The 21793-nt window shown below is 54.2% G+C and overlaps 2 protein-coding genes across 4 annotated transcripts in view; one reads left to right on the top strand and one right to left on the bottom strand.

Annotated features, from left to right (window-relative positions):
* Positions 1-2836: 2836 nt before the first annotated feature.
* Positions 2837-8546, bottom strand: LOC134506517 (collagen alpha-1(I) chain-like). The gene is made up of 5 exons (XM_063316737.1): positions 8400-8546; positions 7373-7458; positions 3964-5691; positions 3367-3889; positions 2837-3325 (listed from the first exon to the last, which is right to left on the bottom strand). Exons 1-5 carry the CDS (start codon positions 8544-8546, stop codon positions 2837-2839), a joined length of 2973 nt encoding a protein of 990 aa, XP_063172807.1.
* MEF2D (myocyte enhancer factor 2D) overlaps positions 4565-21793 on the top strand; it is a 98487-nt gene continuing 81258 nt past the window's right edge. For all 3 annotated transcript variants that reach the window (XM_063316751.1, XM_063316753.1, XM_063316754.1), the window contains exon 1: positions 4565-4725. The gene's annotated coding sequence lies outside the window, so the exon portion shown is untranslated. The remainder of the gene's footprint in view (positions 4726-21793) is intronic.

Genomic DNA, 21793 nt, shown 5'->3' on the forward strand with positions numbered 1-21793 from the left:
TGAACACGTGGAATAAAAGGAGAAATTCTTGTATGACTGGCAACTGGTTATACAACAAGAAGGAATAAGTAGGACATTCTCATGATGGCCCCTCATCGACCTGAGAGAAGGTCAATGCCTCTTTGAAGGAGGGTGTAATGCCACCTGCACTGAAAGAGTTGGTGGTGCATCCTTCTCCTGATTCAGACATCTTTGATCACTTCTGCCCCATCCCCAGCCTCCCCTTTTTTTAGGTTAGGTTAGGTTGAGAAGGTGGTGGGGATCAGCCACAAAGGACCCTAGAAGAGGTCAGTTATTTGGATCTCCATCAGTCAGAGTTCAGGCCTGGATCTGGGACAGAAGGGACATGGGTTGCCCGGGTTGATGACCCTCAGCAGGATCCAGGTGGAAGGGGAAGTGCATCCTTCTTGGTCCCATGAGACCTCTTCATGGCATTCAGTACCATCAACCTTGGTATCCTTCTGGAATGCCTGCAGGTTTGGGGAATTGAGGGTGCTATTCTGTGGTGATTCTGCTCCTACCTGAGTAGGTGGTTCCAGCTGGTAGCAGTGGGGGAAGTGCTCTGGGTCTTGGTTACTCAAATGTGGGCTTGCTCAGGGCTTGGGGCTCTCCCCAACATCTCTATAACCTGCTGGGAGAGGTCAGCTGTCGGTCTGGGTATGGTGCCAACCGTATGCTGACGTCACCCAGCCATGCATCGCCACCCTACGTGCTGGAAAGGCTGTGGAAAGGCTGAACTCATGTCTGGACGCTGTCGGGGCTCCGATGGCATGAGGCAAGTTCAGACCAAACCCAAGAGGAAGTTGTTTGTTGCAGTCTCTCGACACCGGCCCGGCGGTTACTCTGGGCGAGGTCACACTTCCCCCAAAGGAGTTGGCTCTTGCCTTGGGGGTCCTTCTGCAGTCGTGTCTCGTGCTGAAGCGGTGAGTGGCAGCTGTGCCTTTCCCCAGCTTTGCCTGGTGCGCCAGTCGCAACCCAGCTGCAGCAGGACACCCCAGCCGCGGTGTCTCACGCCCCGATCACCCCGCGTTTGGGCAACTGCGATGCACGCTGTGCGAGGCAGCCTTGGGAGGCAACTCACAAGCTTTGGCTGGTCCCAAAGGGGTGGCCAGGCTAGTTGTGGGAGAGCTCACCGCCCAGAGTCACTTTTGTAGTGAGGTGGGAGGTGTATAAAAATAAAAATAATCTTAAAGACCTCTGCCGCTGCAGAGTAACCCCAATTCTTAGGTCAGCGCACCAGCTCCTGGGCCCAGTTCCAGGGCTGATTATCATCCTGGAAGCCTTTACGGTGCAGCACCGGATTCGGTCGGGCAGCGCCTGGCAGACTCGAACCTGCCTGCCTGGTCCAAACTTCCAGAGCCGGGTTGCTCAACCTGGGTCCCTGATGGGGGTCTGTGGATAGATTTCAGGGGACCCATGAACTTGGATGGGGGAAAATGACAGCTTTGTTTTCACATATGTTACTCTTACATTATTGGTTATTTTCAAAATATTTTGGTAACTGTATCTGAGCGTATTTGGTTTCCTTTAAAATTGGTTTGATTGTCTGCAGGTCTTGAGAGTGTATTGCATACGTTTTTCTCGGAAGGGGTCCCTAGGCTTCGTTGGATCCACGGCACAAAACATTTCCGCGGCTCTGTTCCAGAAGCGGCCGGCTGAGAACACCCCCCCCCAAGATGCGCAGTTAAAACCATGCTATTCCAACACGCGTTCAGTTCAAAGTGATTGGCTGTAGGAGCTCATCTTGAGTAAATATGAAAGCTGTTTTTATTTCTTGGATGATCATGTTATCCATTCAATCGTGTCCGACTCTTGGCAATTCTATGGACCAGCTCTCTCCACTTTTTCCGACCTGGTACAGCTTCTTTTATTCTTTTGTGCTCTGGCTGGTGTCTGCTTTGACGGTGTCCAGCCGCCACCACGTTCGTTGGCGGCCCCGTTCCCTTTTACCACTGACCATTCCGAGCAGAGCTGCCTTTTCCAGCGAGTTTGATCGCATGACATGGCCAGAACAAGTAAGGCCGGGTTTTGTGATTTTGCCCACCAGCGATACGTTGGTTTTATACGCTGCAGCACTCGCTTGTCTGTCACCTTTGCTGACCAAGGAATGGGCAGGAGCCTTCCCCAGCACCGCAGCCCAAGCTAGTCGATTTTCCTCCTGCCTCGTTTTTTCATGGTCCCACTTCACAGCCGTAGGTAGCTATGAGAAACAGGGTAGCGCAGCCTAATCTGCACCTAGCTGCCTGGCTGACGTCCTTGCTATTTCACCTACGACCGTCTTATCTGGCTTTTTGTTCAGCAACAAGTTGCAACGATTGGGGTACTCTATAAATTTTGCAAAATAAGTAAATGGATTACCCTGGAGAAGATGCTGATGCTAGGGAGAGTGGAAGGCAAAAGGAAGAGGGGCCGACCAAGGGCAAGATGGATGGATGATATTCTAGAGGTGACGGACTCGTCCCTGGGGGAGCTGGGGGTGTTGACGACCGACAGGAAGCTCTGGCATGGGCTGGTCCATGAAGTCACGAAGAGTCGGAAGCGACTAAACGAATAAACAACAAAAAAGTAAATGGATTAATAAAGGGTGTTTTTTTTAAAATACAGCTACTATATCCATTTCTAGCGAACCCATCAAAAATTTGTAGAGGTGAGGAAAGAAAAGGAAACCGAAGTAATTTTATAAGTCAACATTTTGGAAAAAAGAAGTGCTCCCCCCTTTGCATAACGCAGCAATTACTGCTCTAACCCAAGAGGGCCTTCTGGCAGCTCTGTCCGCGGGCGGGGGGGGGAAGCATTTCCCTGCCAAGGAGGACGAACTCTGCTTGTGTCGTAGGGGCTATTTGCGAAGCGCCAGCCGCCAGCCCGCCCGCCTCCGCCCGTCCGCGCGCCGCCCCCGCGCAAGCGCGTCCCGAAGGGGAGGAGCCCGGCGGGGCGGGGCGGCAGTCTCCCGCGAGGGGGCGTAGGCGCGCGCCGTCTGGTCGCGCGGGAGACGGTGACGCACGCGTGACGCCAATGCTGCGGGGCGGGGCCGCGCGGCGTCGTCGGGCGACGGCGTTAAAAGACCGGCCGCGAGAGGGCAGAGCGGGGCGTCCTCCGCCAGGGCCCGGCTAGGCCCGCCCCGCTCTCTTGGCGGCTTCACCGCCAGCCTCGCCGTAAACACCGTGTCCCTCCGCCGCTCGCACGAAGTAGTCCCGCCCGCAGCCCGGCTGCTTCCCCGGCGGCGCTCAGACGTGCTTGTGCTGCGCGGGTCGTGTGAGCGCACGAGGCCACCCTCCTCGCCTCCGGGGTGGGTTCGCCCCCGACGGCAGCCTGCGGGGCTGGCTTGCTAGGGAGGCGCGCGTGGCAGAGGCCCCTGCTCGCTCAGACCTGAGTTTTGCTCGCGACCGATCCCCGCGGCTGGGGGAGCGGTAGATTAGCGGGGAATGAGCCCCCGGCCCGCAGGAGGGGGCAGCGGTTTCTGCAGGGCATGAGGGAGGCCGCGCTGCTCGGGCCCCCCCGCGGGCATCGGGCGCAGGGGGCCTTCCCGTGAAGGGGGCGCGTCAGGGAGGACGCTGCCTGGTGCCCGCCGTGGGCCGCGTCCCCTTCACTCTCCCCGTGCGAAGCCGCAGCTCGAGCGAGCAGGACCAGAGAGAAGCAAGGGGGGCCCAGGGCATCCCGGGACCCCAAGTTCGTGGTGCCCCCGGCGCTCTTTGCAGACGTGCAGGCAGGCACCGAGGACCGCACGGTCCCACCCGCAGCCGGGTGGATCGCAAGTGTGATCGCACCAAACGCCTTTTTCTGCCCCGGGTCCGTCCGAGAAGGTGGGGCGGCTGCTCCGAGGCCGCGAGGCGTCAAACGACTCCTCCGTGACGGTCCCCTTAGTTCGGACGGTGCCCGGAGCCCGGTTGCGCTGGGCGGACACGCGTGTCAGGTGTGTGTCTGGGCACTCAACTAGCCCGCGGCGACTTCCGCGCGTGGCGGGACCTGGAAAGCCCGTCCGTTCCTCCGGGACGGGGAGGCGGGTGCTCGCCGGGCACCTGCCAGCCCATTCCGGACGGTCCGGGGCCCTCCCGTTGCGTGGAAGGAGCCATTCCGGGTCGCTGAGCCCGAGTTTCGGGCGGTAGGGGGAATCGGCGGCCGCGGCTAGTCCGCAAACCGGCCGGTCCTGCTGAGGCCGCGCGTGGTTCGGGTGGTCGGACGGGGGGATCCAGGACGGGGGGCGGGCAGGGGTCCTCTTCCACGGGAGAGGAGCCCGGAGGACGCGCCGCGGCGGGGATGGGGGAGCCCCCCGGTGCGTTCCGCGGGCCCCGCCAGCTGCGGCGCCGCCTCCTGGCCCGGCCCGCCCCGCCGGCGGCGGTGGAAGGAGCGGCCCCCCCGCCGGGCACGGACCCGGCGCCCGCCCCCCGCGCTCCATGGCCGGCCCAGGCGGAGGGATACGCGCGAGCGCGGCAGCGGAGGAAGGCAGCGAGGACGGCCTGCCCTCCCCGCCGCGGCCCGGCGATTGGTCCCCGCGCGCCGCCTGCCCCGCGTCCTCGGCCCGCCGCGCCGGGCTGCCTCCCGCGCCGCGCCTCGCCCTGCCCTGCCTCGCTGGCTGCCTGGCTGGCTGGCGGCGTCCCCGGAGCAGCGAGCGCGGAAGGGAGGCGAGCCGCCCGGCCCCGGAAGGCGCTCTGCCCGCCGCCGATGCGGAGCCACGCGCGCCCGCGGACGGAGGAGCCCTGAGGGAGGCCCTCGCCGAGCCCGCAGCAGGTGAGCGCCGCGCGCCAGCCGGGCCCTCCGCGGGAGGCAGGGAGCGGGTGGGGGAGGCGGCGGGCCCCCCTGCCGGGCCGGGCCGGGCGCTTCCGTCCACAGCGGGCATCCCGGGGCCCGCGGGCGCCGGGCCAGGGGTCCTGCGGCGGCCGGCGCGTGCGGCGTCCGCGCCGTCGGACAGCAGCCCCGGGGACGGGACGGGGCGAGGGAGGGGGCCGGCGAGGGGGCGGGCCGGAAGTCGGCGGGGCCGGCCGGCCGCGGGGAGTGGGGCGCCCTTGACGGCCGGTCTCCGGGGATGGAAGGCGGCGAGGGCGCCGGGGCAGGCAGGCAGGCAGGCAGGCAGGCGCCCCCGCCCGACAGCCGCCGCTGAGCCGGCCTTCTGGCAGCGGGCCCCGCGCCGGAGCGGCGGTGCTGGAGGGCGCTGCGCCCGTGCCCGCCGGTGCTCGCAGACAGCGGGCAGGCCGGGCCGGCGGAGCGGCAGCCGGGGGCCCTCCCTTGGTCAGTCGGACCCCGCCGCCGCGCAGGTCCGCCGCCCGGCCAAGGACGGCTCGGGTGGCCCCTCCGCCGCGGGCGAGCCCGTCCTTCGCTGTCCCCCAGCCCCGCCCCGCCCGCATCGCGTTCGGCGGGACGGCCGGGAGGGTCGGAGGGGCCGTGCCTGCCAGCGGGGGTGGAGCTGCGGCCCCGGCCTGGCCGGCGGGCTTCTGGGGACGCCTGGCCGGGCCCTGGGCGGGCCGAGGGGCGGCTGGCGCGGGGAGGGAGCTCTTCGCCCCGGCGAGGCAGGAGGAGCCCTGTTTTCGGCCGTTCGTTCGTGCAGAGTTGGAGGGCTCGGGAGAAGAGCTCCCGGCGGGCAAGCTGCGCGTTCCTGCCCCTTCGGAGGACGGTTGTATTTTCAGCAGCGCGCTCGCTTGTGTATTTCGTACCCTCGGTCTGAGAAGGAAGCCGCGCGGATGGGCAGCTTCGTTGGGCCTGGAGCAGGTTCGGGTGTCATTCTTCTGAGATAGGCTCTGTTTAACCCTAATTTACTGAATAAACCACCTAAGCCATGAAAACCATTTTAAGTCAGCTAGTTGATGAACCCTACCTGGTGGGGCGCGCTAAGTTGTAAGGGATGGGATCCCAGTCACCCTTGTTTCGTTCCCACAGTATGCCAAGCAATAATGCGGCTGGGTGGGTTTGGACTTGGCTTAATGTGTGTGAGAATTGCGCTATATAACAGGATTTATGATTATATTATAGCTCATTTAATTGGCTATAGTTAAACCATGGCCCAGCATTTGAACCAGTCTGGCTGCATTTGCACAATAAGTTAAAGTTTCTTATTTTTAACCTTGATGAGTTTTTTTGGCCCAGCGATACAGCCAATGTGATTAATTTATCATCCTTCTGTATGTCATGCAAACTCCCAGATTGGGTTAATTGAGCAAATAGTGCTTCAGTCAGCCGGAGCTGATAAGCATGCTGTGTGAACCCAGGCTCTGTTGCAAAGGCTCGCAGGTTCTCACAGAATTGTAAGTTGCTTTCTAACAGTTTCCCTGCGTGTGTGTGTGGGGGCGGCGAGGTCACTCTCCTGTCGAATGGGATGAAGATTCTTTGAAGCTGGCTGTCTCGGTGAAATACATAGTTAACAGAATTGAATTTTTCTCAGTCAAACCATTTCCCCAAGTTTGGATGACAGATTGATCCGCAGGGAGACCACGGAGGTTTCGTTGACGTGCCAGGCTAAGTGTGGGTTGCTGGTTTTGGGTGCCATGCAGATAGAGTGGCTGAACCCCCACAGGGCAATGCCACTTTAGGACAGAATGTCCTGCGAACTTGGCCTGTGCGTGACTGTTGGATTGTTTCCCTAAACCATGGCCAAATTTATTATGCGCAAGCCTGTTGTGAAACCAGCTGCTTGATGGAAGGGGTCTCCTGCCTTCTGGATGTGGCCACTTCTGTCCCCCGAGGTGGGGGCTGAGGGACTCCCTGCTGCCGGCGTTGGAAACCTCTCTTGAGATGTGAGGGCGGTGCTTGGGGAGACACCCCCCCACCGGCAGAGGGGCCTCTGGCAGGCGGCAGGCGGCGTCTGGCCCGTCAGCCACCAAGGCTGGGCTCTCGTAGTGCGTCGCTGAGCCCAGACTTGCAGCTTGGCCCGGTGTGTGAATGTGCCAACTGTGCTGGTCAGACTTGCATCATTGGCAGGATTTGGGGGAAGGCAGGAGCAGGCCCAGGACCCGGAGAAAGCTTGTTTTGAGGGGAGGGAAGCCTGGTGAGGGAGGCGGGAGGCAGGTGACACAGTTTGAAGCGTCAAGGAGGTGGTTGTGAGAATGGCACTTTTGCCCAGCTCTGGAATAAGTTTGCTTTTAAAGTGAAATATGACTGATTGCTGTGACGGTTTTGTTTTCACCCGTTCTCTCTGCTGCCAAGGCATATGTAGGCCCAGCTGTGCACGCACACTCATGCGCTGCCTAGGACGGCTTGTTCCTGCAGCTGGGTTCCCACAACTTGTTTAACTTGGTTACCAAATGAGCGCCATATGCTGAACTGTCAGCTGACCGAGGAGATGGTTCAACCAAAATTGCACAGGATTAAAATTAGCCAAGCTAAGCACGTGGGAGTGCAGCCACAAGGTCTTCCACTGAGCCAGTTAAATATGTTGTGCACATACAGGCTGTGTTGCACTTTTTGCCTGCGACTCTCCGGATTGGAACTGGCAGCCGTCTGTCCTGGGATGCTCCTCTGGCGCCGGTGGGTCTTTGGGGAGGGTGAAGCCTCATTGTCAGAGGAGGAGGAGGGTCATGCTGGCCAAACATCTGATGGCCGCCCATTAACAATGGCTTGGATGTGGCTGGCATACATCATTCATGCCAGTTACATAAGTCGAGTGTGTGCATCACCTGAAAAATTTGTAGTTCTTCATGCCATAGGAACTGGCATGAAGCTTCAGCTGTTGAGTGAATAGTGGAATGCCAAGTCAGTGACGGGCATCTGATGGGATGGGCAGTTGCTTTGGTTGCTCACCCTAAATCTGGGTCAGCTTTCTGCCAGGAAGGGAGAAAGATTCGTCTAGGTGGGCTTAATGGTTTTGTCGATGGCTGTGCTCCAGCTTCTGCGAAACAGGGCTGCCTTGGGATGCTTGAGCGTGAAATCTCAGCCTTCGCCATGACCTGGCAGCAACCGCACCGTGTCTTCTGGGTCTGGAAGGAGACGCTGTTTGGGTTTCTTATTTGGAATACACGCTTGAACTGCCTCTCTTGGGAGGTTTTGTAAGCGCCCCATTTTCAGGCTTCCCTGTGAATCAGGATGGCTGGAGCTTTGTGCTGGTGCTCAATTTCAGATCTAGCTCAGCAGGAGAAACCTCGGGAGTTTCGGAATGAAGGGAGGGAAGGAAAGTTTGGTTTATGCAGAGGAACGAATGAAACTTTGGTGCCGTTTGGACCGTTTCAGACGCTGCTGTGGAAGTGTGGCCACAAACTCCCGCTTGTGGGAGAGAAGAGGAACCCTTGCCCAGCTTTGCTGCAGTTTTCTGTCTTTTTACCCCCCCCCCCCAAAGTCTCAAGCGGCACGGTCGGCCCTGCACCCTGCAGCCTCCACTGCTGTGTCTCTCGGTTGTGCTGGGTGAGCGGGAGGGGGGGCGAAGGCCTCACACAGCTCCTTGTTTGGGAGCGTTTGACAAGTGCACACGGTGCATGCACCATTTCCACCCTTTGCTTGCCCAGCGTTCTGGATATCCCCTTCTCCCCAGGCCCGGGAGGGAGCGTGGCTGCCATCTTCCCGGACTGGCAGAGCGTGCAGGTGCTTTCAGCAAACTCAGCCCCCGCTGCAGAGACTCTCCTGCTCATCGGGCATCTCTGGCTGTTGCCCGCTTTCCTCCCTCGCGTGGCTGCTCCCTCTCTGGGCAGGCAGGCCTCTGCTCCGTTATTTGCGCTTTTATGATCTGCAGCGTTGTCGCCTCTGCTTTCGAACCTCTTTTATGGAGGGCGGTGCTGTTCCTCAGCAGTGCCAGCTGCCTCCTGCTCTGGAGGGCAAAGACGGAGTGAAAAATGAGGTCAGAAACGCCTAATCCCCTACTTATTTGGAGCCACGGGAGAGTCCAGGTTCAGGCTTATCTCTTCTTTGTTCTTAATGAAGATATCTGGCGCTGTCCCTGCCCTCTGCTCTTGTGATCCTGCCGCCTCGTGGAAGGGTTGTCTGTTGGAGTGCTCAGGGGGGTATCCCCGTGGCCTGTGCAACGCTTTGGGGAGAGGGTCCCCCGCCCTTCGAACCTGGCAAACAGAGACAGGGTGGCAGGGCTGCCGAGCGGGCACGTTGGGGATGAAGCTGAATCTGGCTCTGCCCGGTCCTTGAAAGGCACAAGGTGCTCATCTCCCAGCTCTTCAGGCAGCTGTAAGAAACCGTGGTTTGGGGTTCCTGACGGTGCCCTTGGCTTTTCAGTTTTGCCTTTTGGTGGACCAGCCTTTAACACGATGTTTTGTGTGTGTTTGTTGCTGCTGTTAATTATTTTGTTTTTATGGTGAGCTGTAATTTTCTCTTTTTAATGGTTCAGTTCAGTTTTAATTGTTTACTTTTTAATGGTTTAATTCACTTTTTAATGGTTCAGTTCAGTTTTTAAATAACTTGTGGAGACAGAAGAACAGGCTCTAAGTAAATCTAGTCATGGTGTCCAAATAAGAACAGTATCTGACTTTCCACATCTTGTGGCCCTGCCGTTTGCTTAATCATAGTTTACTGAATAAGCCACAGTTGGCTGGATTCATGTAACGCCACAATGCTTTAGAATTCATGCTTTAAAAACAGTAGTTGCTGGAGTCACGTAATATACCAAGCCAAAAGCATACAAATCGCACAATGGCCTTATGAGGTTTGGGAAGCTGGTGAGGAACTTATCCAAAATCTGTAACAGTTGCACAGCCAGGAGGTGGGAAGGACAAACTCCAACTTGGCCCTCCCAAGCCGGCTTTCTTTATCCAGTTACTGACCAGCAATACTGTTGAGAAATCTTCGGTAGAAGAACGCAGGAAGAGCAATCAGAGAACAATTTCAATGAAATCATCCGCAACGTTGGCAAATTTGGATGTGGTATGATAAAACCACAGTAATGTTGCCTCGCTCCTTAATTTTGCAATCCTTTTTCCTCCAAAATCTGGGGCTTGGGGTTGTTTTGGTATATTGTCAACTGCTCAAGTCGTGATCTGTTGCTGGTGGGGTCTGTGAGGCTCCAGCGCTCCAGCAGGTGAGTTGACCAGCTGTGCTTACCCTTCCCGGTGTCGGGTGAGAGGGAGGGGTGATGCTCCTCCAGGTGAGGTGGGAATTGGAGGGCGCTGGTGGGAGCCTGCAGCTGTCGGGGTTCACAGGACTCCCAGGGAGATGCTGAGTCTTGCGGGTGTGAAGGCAGTGATTACCCTGCCTTTGCCCGTCTCTCTAGGTCCCTAGTTCCCTAGGAGTTTTGGGGATCCCCTTGTTCTAATCCAGCCCCCCCTTCAGGGCCAGGCCGGTAGTGCAAAATCCCCCCCCCCCCCCCGACCATTTGGTCTTGTTGCTCCAGTGAAAGAAAGGCCATCGGCTTTTGGGGCAGATGCTCAGAACAACTTCTGCTCTTGAGACTCTTCTTTAGACGTTTAGCTCAATTTATCCATCCATTCATTAGATATAAACCCACCTACGTGCTGGGTCTCCTGTTCAGCCCCTCTTCTTGATAGAGTTTGTTTAGCTTTGGACGAGTCTCTTTGTTGGCTTCCTTGGGATAAAAAGAAGAAATGATGGGGCATGGTGCCTTTGGGCAGCAACAACTTCTGCAAGTTCCCTTTTCCAAAATGTTTTTCTGTTTCCTATAAATCTCTTGCCATTCAGTGCTTTGACCCTCCCCATCCTACAGATCAAATCTATTCATGTGATCCTGTTACTGCACTATACTATCTTCCCTTACCAAGATTTGCATCTCCTGACTGGATTGTAAGCGTTGGTACTAAACGCTCAATCTCCAGTTGGAGGAGGTGAGGGATGTTGTTCATGGCCCCCAGGTGGGTAGGTGTGCAGGGACACCAAGCCCCCATGGCCCACGCCTGCTTTCCCAGAGGGGCCTTTGCATTTGGAGGACCATGGCAGTCCTCTAATGCGGCTGTCACTTGGAAGCATGGGGTCATTCCAGTTTTCAGCCAGTTCAAGGTGAGTCAGTCTAGCATGCATGTTGGATATGGGTGGGGAGTCCTCCCTACAGAAATTAGCACCTTTGCAGCGTAACTGATCAGCCAGTTTAGTCTTTGGGCAGCACTTCTTGGTCAGGAACGTGATGTTGGTCAGCTCTTCAGCATTCCTGTCGAAGGAGCTGGTCAGTGAAGCAGCTATTTTGCAATGAGCAGCTGAGGCCACTGGGTGAAGCCTTGGACTTGAACCCCGCTCCAGCTCTGCTCCTTGGGCTCCTAGGCAAGCTGCTGCCAAGTTCTGTCTGCGCGTGGTGGTGCTTACGCGCAAGCATGTCTTCCCACTTGAGCCTAAGGATGCTGGGTGCCCAGTTCACCCGTTGGGCTTTGGTGGAGAATGAGGCTGGGAGGGCTAAAGAGAAGGGCCGGTCTGACTTCTCATTGTGGGCCTCCTATCTGACGTTGTGCCCCTTGGACAAGAGGCATCGTTGTTCGCCTAAATTTGGGCTGGGGTAGCATCCTGTGCAACAACAGCCAGGAGTCCAAATATTTTACAGTGGGATACCAGTTGAATAACCAGCTAAAGTGCTGAGATTCAGCTTTTCAAAGCAGGCAAGGAAAATGAACTTGAACTCTTTAAGATTCGCACAAGGAATGAAGGCAAGGCTTTCCATCGCGATTATACCGTTGCTGTCACCGTCTTGTCAAGCTTATTATTTGCTGTTGCCCTCCTAGCACACTGCATACAAGATAAATGCAGGGAGCAAGGCTGGTCTCCCTGCCCGAACTCAGACTGCAGAAGCAGGGAAGTGAGAAGAGGGAGATTCTCCCAAGAATTTGCCCCCAGGCCCTCCTCCCTCTGCAGCAGCAGGTTCTCTGAGATAGCTCATTGCCTGATTGAGACCTCTCCCTTCTTCCAGGGGGACGGCGGGCTCTTTGGTATCATCCAAGCCTTCATGTGGCCAATGGGCATGATGCTCCTGTAGGAGAGGAAGACCTCCTGCTCTGCCTTGGCTTTTGCCTCAGATGCCTAAGAATCCCGTTGTCTGTTTTATTAAAAATAGGCAAAGATGCGTGTAAAATACTCGTCTGAAGTCTCCGAAGTTGAGAGCCGGTCCTAGAGGGCCACTGTTTGGAGACCAGTTGACCCTGTGTTCTGGTAGGGGGGTACTGGCATCGAGCACAACACTGGAGGCTGCCTTGGGGATGGCCAGGCAGTTTTCTTGGCAACAGCACAGAAGCGGTTTGAGATTTCTTTCTTCAGCTCCAGTGGTCTCCCATCCAAATACTGACCATGCCTGATCCTGCTTCCCAGCCCAGCCCAGCCCAGCCCACCATCCTACTTTTACCTTTTGGGGGGACCACCATTCTACAAAGTGAAGAAATGGGATACAAAATAATAAGCCCCCCCCAATTAAAGGCTTGAGATAAGAAAAGAATAAAAGGAAACGTGTTGTTGTTAGTTGCCGTCGAGTCGTTTACGACTCATGGCGACCCTCCATATAACAGAACGAAATGCTGTTCGGTCTTGCACCATGTGCCTGGCTGTTCCAATGTTTGCATCCCTTGTTGCGGTAATTGTGTCAATCCATCGCATTGAAGGCCTTCCTCTTTTCCGCTGGCCCTCAACTTCACCAAACGTGATGTCCTTTTTGAGTGATCGGTCTTTCCTGATGATGTGCCCGAAGTATGAGAGTCTAAGCCTAGTTATCTTTGTCTCTAGGGAACATTCTGGTTGTATAACTCTAATTTACACCAACATAATTCCTTATAACTCTCCATAACGTTACATCCTTGCTTCCCCCAAATCCATAGGCCGCTTCAGGGCCTTTTGTTTTTGAATCTTCTCGTCCCTTTTTCAGGATCTCATCACCTCCAGCCAATTGGTTTTCTGGGTCGTCAACTTCCTCTTGACCCATCCACTGTTCTTCCATATATTTGTCCTGTGATTCAGTACTCCTTAATTCCCTCCAAAAGATCAAACCACCTCAACTGACCTTGTTTTTTACGGGTATTTAGTCCACATTCCTTCAGCACCCATTTATTCCTGCTTGCTTTACCCCACCCACTTCTTCAGCACCATCTTCCCTCTGCATTCACTGTAGAGTTTTAACATTTCTCTGTATGGTCCCTAACACAGCTTGCTTGAATCTGACCTCCAGCTGGAAAATGCAATTCTGTCTTCTGATTTCCTGGAAAAATCTGGTAGTTGTTTTGCTTGTCCTTCGTAAGAGTGACATCTGACTTGCAGAAGTGAAAGGAAGAAAGAAATAGGAAGTTCTCTGCTGAACGGAAGGGTTGCTGCCAGAGGCAGGCGGTGCCTTGATTTTCCAATGGCTGCCTCCCTGGCACCCTTTGCCATGGGGCGGGAATGGCCAGCTACGTCAGTTCCTTGGGGTAGTGGTCTGCCCAGATGAATGTCGGTTTTACCCAGGCCAGCTGCTGGAGAAATTGGTTGGTTGACCTTGGCATTGCTTCCCTGCCTAATATTGTGGCCGTGCTTTTGATCTTCCTAAATTTGAGATGGATAAGCGCGTGGCTTGCTGGGTTTTCATTGAGGGTCCTGGTTTTCTCAAAATGGCTGATACTGATGAGGACCAAATTTTAGTTTGCCTTGTAATGTGTGTGAGGGTGTCATAAGCAGATGGTCTAGGGTGCCCATCCCTAGATCCTGGTCTGGTTGAGCCAGCAGAATCCACCATTGGGAGGATTTGGGCTAAATTTTCTTCCTGGTGGCCCTTCCTTCCTCCCTTCCTGACCCATTCAAGATCCTGCTCAGGCTCTCTGCACATCCGTCAGGTGCAGTCGTGACAGGCCTCGAGCACTGGTGGATTCTCTTTATAGGGGAAAAATGGGGCAAGTGGTTGTCATGAGAAGAAAATACAGGGACAGCCGTCATTGGAGGCTCCAGCAAGACAGCATCTCTGTGGTCTGGGGCCAGGGGCTCGGCTTGGCAGCGGGGCTCAGGCAGAACCTGTTGGATCCCCACACCCACTCCCACAGACCTTCTGCACAAGGCTTGACTTGCTCCCCAGAGACCGTGAGAAGGAGGCTTGCCTGGAATGTCGAGACCTGTGATGCCTCTGGACAGCAACGCTGGTTGGCTTCCCCCCGCAGCTTTCCTGTTCGTTTGGTGTGACAGCTGCTTGTTTTTAAGGCCTGGGAGCCTCTTCAGCTGAATCGGGGTAGGGAATACTATCAGGGTAAGCGTGTCAGTTGCACGATTCCTGGAGTTGTGAGCGTTGAGTGTAGGAGTTCCAGAGGAACCTGCTTCTCTCTCTGGCCGGCTCTGCTCTTCCCTGCTTCCCGACTCAATGGGCCCAGAGATCCAGAGGACGCGCGTGCACCTTTCAGCCAATGCGAAGCCCTTGGAGGAGGCTGCAGAAGAGCTGAACTTTGGCTGCGTTGCATCTCTTTCCCTCCTCTCCTCCGTTGGACTGAGCTGCTGGGGAGAGACACCTGTCCTCCTGCGCTGTCAGCTGATGGCACCGTGGGAGTAATTGAAGGTCGTTCCTCAGCACTGGAGAGCCGCAATCAGTGCCCCAGGGACCAGGGCTGTTGCTGAACCAGAGACAGAATCGGGCTTCCTTCCTTGGGCTGCAGGCTCCCGAACGGGCCTCTCATTTAAAGAGCCCGCTTTCCAAAGGACCCCTGGGAAGACCCCAAAGGGACTTCCCTGAGGAGCAGCTCCACTGTTGGCCCTTTCCAGGCCTCGCCTGCTCTGTCACGAGGTGGTTTGAGAACTCCCCTGCACCAGCACGGCAGCCCCCCCTCTCCTGCCAGGAAGAGCCTGGAGCCACTGAGGGACCTTCAATTGGGTTGCGTGGCTTTGGTCTGCTTACTGTTTCGTGGCTGTGGTGATGATGCATTCAGTCACTAATTGGCATTAAGAGCTCACAAGGGAGACAAAAAATGTTGGCCGGCTAGGTCACGGCCCAGCCGTACCCATGGAATCTGGCACTTGCCTTTGGCTTGCTTCTTTTCGGTTGGTCCTCAGCCAGCCAGAAATGCACCTTGGTTAAAATTTGGGGCCCCTCGATTTAAGATGTCTCCCTTTTTTTTTTTTACTTTTTATAAATAGAGTCCTCCAGGTGACGCGCAACAGGAACGCCACAATCTGAATGGGAGGAGGCGGGAAGGGACCGAAAGACCGTGGGGTTCACTGGGGCCAGGGGCTTTGGAGCAATGATGGGTCTGGAAGGCTTTTCCTTTGTTTTGCAGTGAGATGCCAGGACTCGTGAGCCTTTGGGCACGGGTTGAGAGATGGAGGAGCCACCAGTCCAAGGTTTGAACCCTATTCTGGGCACAGCTCACTGGATTTGCAGTATTAACACCAACCTATTCGTGAAACTGAGAAGCATTGGTCTGGGATGGCAGCTGTGTCCTCCTCCCCTCTTCCTTAGTTGAAACTCGGAGCGCTTCTTGACTGCGAATTACGCATAGTGGTGTGCCTGCTTCTGCTGGCGCAGCTGAGCCTGAGCTGGCCGGCAGAGGCTTCCACCGAAGGGCCTGCGGGGGCCCCTTCTTTCAAAAGTGTGACCCTCCTTTCTCCCAGTATGGCAGGCCTGTGGTTCTGGAGGGATTGCTTGGCAAAGGAGGAATCTGTCTGGTGTAATTCATGTGAAGTCCTGGAAACTCTTGACCAGAACCGGTTGTTGTGGGTCAAAAGCCTTTGTCCTGTGGGCAGGCACCAGAGGGCCCTGAAGCTCAGGCTGGAGAGGCGCCATGGCCCCTGTGGAAAGAGCCTTTTCCCAGCGCTTGGATGGCTCCCTTGGCCTGGCTTTGGCAGAAGTGCCTTTAAGTGCCCAGGACATCCTGAGCACAGCGAGAGGCTTCTCCACTTGCTCTCTTATGCAAGGCAGTTAGTCACAGAGCTCAGGATGCAGCGTGCCGGTGCCTTGTGAGAGCTTGCAAAGGGCGGCAGGAAGGAGGCCATGGATGACCTTGGCTCCGACCGGCCCCCCCCCCGGCCCCCCGTCTTGGCTGGTGCTCACTCAGCCAGAGGCCTTTTTTCCGCAGAGGTCAGAGGAGGCGAGTCTCTTTCCAGCATCTGCACTGACAGGTGGAACAACAGACAGAATGGCGACCCACGGGAGATGGCCTGGCTGTTTTGTATTCATCAATGGCGATGGCCATTTTTCATAATGTGAAAACACATTTTCCAACTTTTCCTTCTCATCTTTTTTAGCGTTTCTCTGGCGATTTTTGTTTTAGTCACGTATTTACTAAAAAAAAAAAAGCCAGATTTTAGGTAGGAAAGATATGAAGAGGTGAGAATGGAACACTTGTTTTGGTCAGTCTTTTCAGCATTTAGAATTGAGTTCGCAAACTGGCGAACATTTGAAGAAATGTTGCTGGAAGTTGGATATGGCTTTCCGATATTAAGAAATCGATGCTTCTCGGCCTGCAAGACAGAAAGAGGCTGTGCAGTTTCCTCGATGGACTTGAGTCGCTTATAAGCCTTGCTCAAAAGATGGGGCCGCGGAGAGGCCACAGAGCCCAGGGACACCATCGTGTTCTGACCTCTTCCTGGCTGTCGCCACCCTTTGTCTGGCTTTGCACTTTCGTTTTGTAGGTAGAACATAGTAGGCCAGGGAAAGGGAAGGGGAATACTTTTTCCGTCCGCTCCGTTGTGCTCCAGTCGGTGGGTTTTCAAGCCTCGACGGTAGGGTGCACGCATGACGCTGATCCCGAGGCCTGTGAGGTAACAGGTCGTTCGCAGAGGGCCCTGTGTGGCCCCAGAGGGAGCTTATTGTGGCTGAAGGGACGGGCTGCCCGTGAAGCAGGTTAGGGTCTGAAAACACGCTGGCCCGGTGCCAGCCTCGTTTATCATGCTGTTGGGAGGCCGTTTCCTTCCATGCCTGCCTTGCTACAAACAGCGGCTGCTGCGTTGGGGATCACTGCAGTATAAAGCAGCCCCTTGGATGGGTGGTGTCCTAACAGCCAGGAGCCACGCTGAGACAGGAACAGGTCTCTAGTGTTTCATTGCTGCTGCATAACAGGGAAATCCTACCAAACTGAAGAAGCGTGGGGAAACCCAGACGTATAAACCCCAAAGGCTAAGGCGGGCCCGATCGGTGTCTCTTGGAATGGCCGCCCAATTCCTCAGTGCTACGCGTGCGCTTCACAGCCTGGATGGGAGCCCCCTGCTGGCCATCCTCACTCATGACGGGTGGTATCTTCACACGCCATCTCACTTCCTCAGTGCCCCCCAAGGATTGAGGCTTCACAGGGTCTTGCATGGCTTCCCGGTATCAGCCTGAATCTCCCACTTCTCCTGCCAGATTTGTTGGTTTCTAGGTTTCTGAGAAAGGCAGAAGAACTCCTCCTGGTCCACTTGCTCTGAAGCTTGAATAACTGCATAAATGTCTAGTATGATGGCCTGGTTCTAAGCAAAATAGCGCTTTTGGATTGTCCTTCCTGCATCTTTCTTGACTTGGCCACCTGTTTGAGGAGATCGCGGCTCTGTTCAGTATTCTGGTCTCCTTCCTAACAGCCAGTCGTGGAATGTGCCCTTTGTACAGCTGCATCCCCGCCTTTTTTCCATCTCGGTTCCTCTTTCAGGATAATTCTTATGGGTTACAAACCCCCAGGAAGGGTATGAAATGGGGATTTTATCCCTCAATAATTTGATGTCATCAACTTCCCTGCTCAACTCTAACTCCTGATGATGAAAAGGTGATTAAAACACTTAAATGTTTCACATTATGAACCTTCAAAAAACATGGGAACATGACTTTTTACATACCTCCTGCAAGAACTGTTTATTGACTCTTATTAACTGTATTCTGTTCTTCAATCCGTTGCTGATTTTTAAGAGGGCCTCTTACCCTATGACTTTTAATTCTTCTCAGGAGCTCTTAAGAAAGGTTGACAGAGTCTTCTAAAGAATACAAATTAACCGTCTTCAGATCGCCTGTAACTGTATACTTGTGAAACTGTAAGAGATTAGTGAGGCATAGCAGAAATTTCCAATAAACATGTTGATTCCTCTTTTGCAATGCTTATCCTTCCAATTTGGGGTGGGGGCGGGCTTTGAGTCAGTGTTGACTCCTGGCAACTGCCTGGACAAGTCCCTGCTGTTTCCTTGGCAAGGTTTTTTGGAAGTGGTTTGCCACTGCCTCCCTCCTGGGGCTGAGAGAGGGTGACTGGCCCAAGGTCACCCAGCCGGCTTTGTGCCTAAGGCGGGACAAGAACTCATGGGCTCCCAGTTTCTAGCCTGGTGCCTTCACCACCACACCAGATTGGCTTTCATCCATATATCCTTCCATATGCTTGAGTCTTTTAGTAGTAGTAGTAGTAGTAGTGGTAGTAGTAATAATAATAATAATAATAATAATAATAATAAATGGTTTCATTTTCTGTGGATTCCTCTTGTAAACACTGGTGTAACATTGGCCCCTTTCCAGCCCTCTGGTACAGAGGTCAAGCATTAAGGACACGGTGTGGATTTTTGCTAGAAGATGAGCAATTTCATGCTTGAGATGAACCTGGACCTGGAGATTCAAATGTTTCAACTTGTCTTCGGTTCTAACTCTCTTCAGCGCTAGACTTTTTCTTCATTCTCTCATAAGAAAGGAAGCATTGCCAGCTTCTCAGTGGGTAGGGTGGTACCTGCACATCCGAACAAAGACAGGCAAGGCAGGCTGGGGGTTCTTGCACCGGGTCTGGCCAGGCTGGGCTTTTCAGGGGGGAGGAAAGCACCCTGAACCACTTCTGGGTCCAGAGGGGTGGGGGGAGAGAGTCCTCCCAGGCCGTTCCAGCCTCAGAGCCTGGGCGTTGGTCGACACACGTTCCGGTGATTTTTGAGGGTTAGGGTGAGTCATAAAATTAGCCAGCCCTTCCATCTGTCTGTTTTGGTCAGCAAGGTGGCTCCTTCACGCCTAGAGTGTAGCAAGCACCTGCCCGGTGTTCATTGCCCATGGTCAGCTGGCCTGAGGGCAGGTCTGACTGAGCCCCCTTTGGCAAGCCAGTGGTCCTTAGCAGGATTCTTGCAATTCTCGCAAAGGTGTCTTTCCTGGAATCCTCTGGGGTCGCCCCTTTGCAAAGCCCGGTTCCGTTTCGAGGGTTCTGCAGCAGTCAAGGCACGCATAATCTGTGGGGGGGGAGCACAAGACATCGGCTCTCATGCATCTGGCTTTTTTTTTTTTCTTTTGATATTTGTTAGCTGCTTTTGAGGTCATCTTGGTCTTGCCTTTTCCTCCCATTATAATCATGACTGAGGCCCTTTTTATCGTGGTGTTGCGCAATTGCTGTATAAAGTCGTAGGCTTTCAAAAATACCAACTAGCTTTATAGCACGCTGAATCAAATTTCCGAAGAGTTCTTGGTAATATTTAGCCTGCTGGAGTGAAAATCCAAGTTTCTGGATGAGGCAAACAAGGCGTTGTCTTAGGAGTCAAGAGGTGTCGTTGCTCCTACCCAAATTTAGAGCGCATGAAGCTTACCTGCATATTTATAGGATTTAAGAGAAGCCATGCATCTTCATGGTTTTGTTTTATGTACTTCGATGAAAAATAGCAGCAGACTTGGTTGCCCTGGCCTGCTCCCTCTGCAAAACCAGAGGCTTGGGATATTAGGGACCTGCTGGCCTTTCAGGGCCATAAGCTCGGAGCTGGTCATTTCTCTGCCCAGAGCGAAGCTTCAGCTAAACCATTTTGAGGAGAGGACATTCCACAGCTGGCGCAATATAATGGAGACCAGACTTGCTGTGCGATTCCTGGGCTTCTGGCCTTGGCCATTTCAAACAGGGCAAAATAAGTTGCCTGCTGTACGTGGTGGTGAAGGCTCCTTGGCCAGTGTCCTGTATATTTTTGGCAAACCCTTGGCTAACCAAGTGCATCTCCTTCTTGAGGATGGGGGCAGCTGAAGCCTGGTAGGCCCCAATTTGTGGCAGAGCATTACCAAAGTTTTTGGGTCAGGGTCACATTTGGAATTGGAGGTCTTTTGCAAGTTGTCTCACAGGATGACTCCCACCAAGGGTGTTGCCAGCCACGAAATACCCATTTGCCAGAAAACAAACTGTTTGAGATGCTCCCTGTCACTTTCCCTTGCCGCCATCCCAGAGCTATCAAAGCAGCTGCTGGACTGCATCCAGGTACCAGTTTTAGTTTCTGAAAATGTCTCTGGGGCCCGTATGGAATGCAGAAGTCTTCTTGGGAATGGAGCTGGTGCTTTTCCTTCACAAGGAAAGAGGACTCTTTCGTGGACTCCGAAGGAGCTGCTGGGATTGCTGAGTCCACCCTCCTGCTCAGCGCAGGAATGCATTGAACCCTCAAGGATCCATCTAGCCATCTCTGGCAAAGGGGAAACACTCTTTGGGCAACGAGTTTCCCAATCCAGCTACATTCATGGCTGGAGGCTTTTCCTTGGAATCGTCAGAATCTGCCTGCCTTTGGCTTAAATGTGTCCTACCAGGTCTTCTTCAGTGTGGTATCCTTTCAGGATTTTGAAGAGTCCTGCCATGGTTGAAGTTCTCTGGATCCTCCTCTTTTCTGTTTATGGAAGAGAGGGACAGGATTTGTCCTCCTCCAAGCTGCTGGCATGTTACTGCTTCTCCAGGACTTCTCAAAAGATGGTACCTAATGGTGCCACCAGACCATCAGCTTGTTCCTTCAGCTCTTAGAATTCAGTTCATCTGGCCACGGAGATTTAATCGCATTCAAACTAATTAGGTTTTCCTGAAGTTTCTGCCTACCTCAAACTTCATTTCTGCCCCTTTACCCTGTTCATAATCATTTTGGTAAAATAAAAACCCTCTGGTTGGACCAGACTGAGCCAAAATTAGGAATTGGGTAGCTCTGCATTTTCATTGTCACGTGTCAACATTTTGTATTAGCTTTTTGTGGTTCTGAGCATTTGTGTCTAACCTCACTTCACTCCGAGCTTTTGCTTTTTGACACCGACGCAACAGTTCCAGCTACTTGTCTGGACTTCCCATTTCTGTGTTCCCTTTTCCACTCCCAGATCTTCCCTAAGCTGAAGGGGAGCCACGTTGGCATTTTTGGCATTTTTTCCCTGTTGGAATTGTTCACAGTTGTGCCTTTCGTGTCTCCCTTACTGAGCTGCTTTTCCCATTAGCTTACTTTTTATTAGTGCTGTTAAATCCCCTTTCTTGAAGTCCAAAATGTGTATTCGAATATGCTTGGTTTTACAGGTAGTCCTCACTTAATGATGGTAATTGGAAGGGGCAACTCTGTTGCTAAGCGACGCGGTCATAAAGCACAACATCGCATGACCACACCAACTTAACGACAGCAGTTGCAGCAGTTCCAGTTGCCATTGTTAGGCAAATCCCGTGCGGTTGGAGCGTCCCACGATTACGCGATCGCCATTTGCAACCTCCTGCCGGCTTCCCCGTTGACTTTGCTTGTTGGAAGCCAGCAGTGAAGGTCACAAGTGGTGATCGTGTGACCGCGGACACTATCGTAATTGCGAGCTGGTTGCCAAGCACCCGGATCATGATCACGTGACCGTGGAGATGCTGCGATGGCCACGACGATGAGGAACAGTTGTAAGTCCCCTCGTTCAGCACCACTGCAACTTTGAATGGCCGCTGGACAAGCGGTCACTGAATGAAGGCTACCTGTGGTTTCCCTTAAAATCAAGAACGCCGGCATTCCATGATCACTTTCGCCCAATGTGCTTGCTACTTCTCTGTCCTCGACTCTGTCTTCTCTGTTGACTAGTATCAAGTCAAGGTTAGATGATCCTTCTGCGCCTTCCTTCACTCGCTAGAGGAAGATAAATCAGGAATTTCCTAGAAGGCCCATGCTTGGCGTAGTTTGTCTCTTCCAGGGTGTCAGGGTAACTGAGTCCCTCCAGCAGTACAATCTGCAGTTTGCCTCTGAAGGCACCATCCACATCTCCTTGGCGAGAGGAGGGATCAAGCCATATGGCTTTTATTTGTTCCTGCTCTTACTTTAATGCAGCTGCTCTCTTGGATACGTG

The sequence above is a fragment of the Candoia aspera genome, chromosome 17 (assembly GCF_035149785.1).
Source record: "Candoia aspera isolate rCanAsp1 chromosome 17, rCanAsp1.hap2, whole genome shotgun sequence".
In the NCBI taxonomy this organism is placed as follows: domain Eukaryota; kingdom Metazoa; phylum Chordata; class Lepidosauria; order Squamata; family Boidae; genus Candoia; species Candoia aspera.

Coding starts and splice junctions, on each gene's coding strand:
- LOC134506517 (XM_063316737.1), bottom strand. CDS start 8,546: ATGAGCAGGAGAGTCTCTGCAGCGGGGGCTGAGTTTGCTGAAAGCACC. Junction 3,890..3,963: donor GGAACGGACGGGCTTTCCAG/GTCCCGCCACGC, acceptor GTGTCCGCCCAG/CGCAACCGGGCTCCGGGCAC. Junction 3,326..3,366: donor CGGTCGCGAGCAAAACTCAG/GTCTGAGCGAGC, acceptor GCGCCTCCCTAG/CAAGCCAGCCCCGCAGGCTG.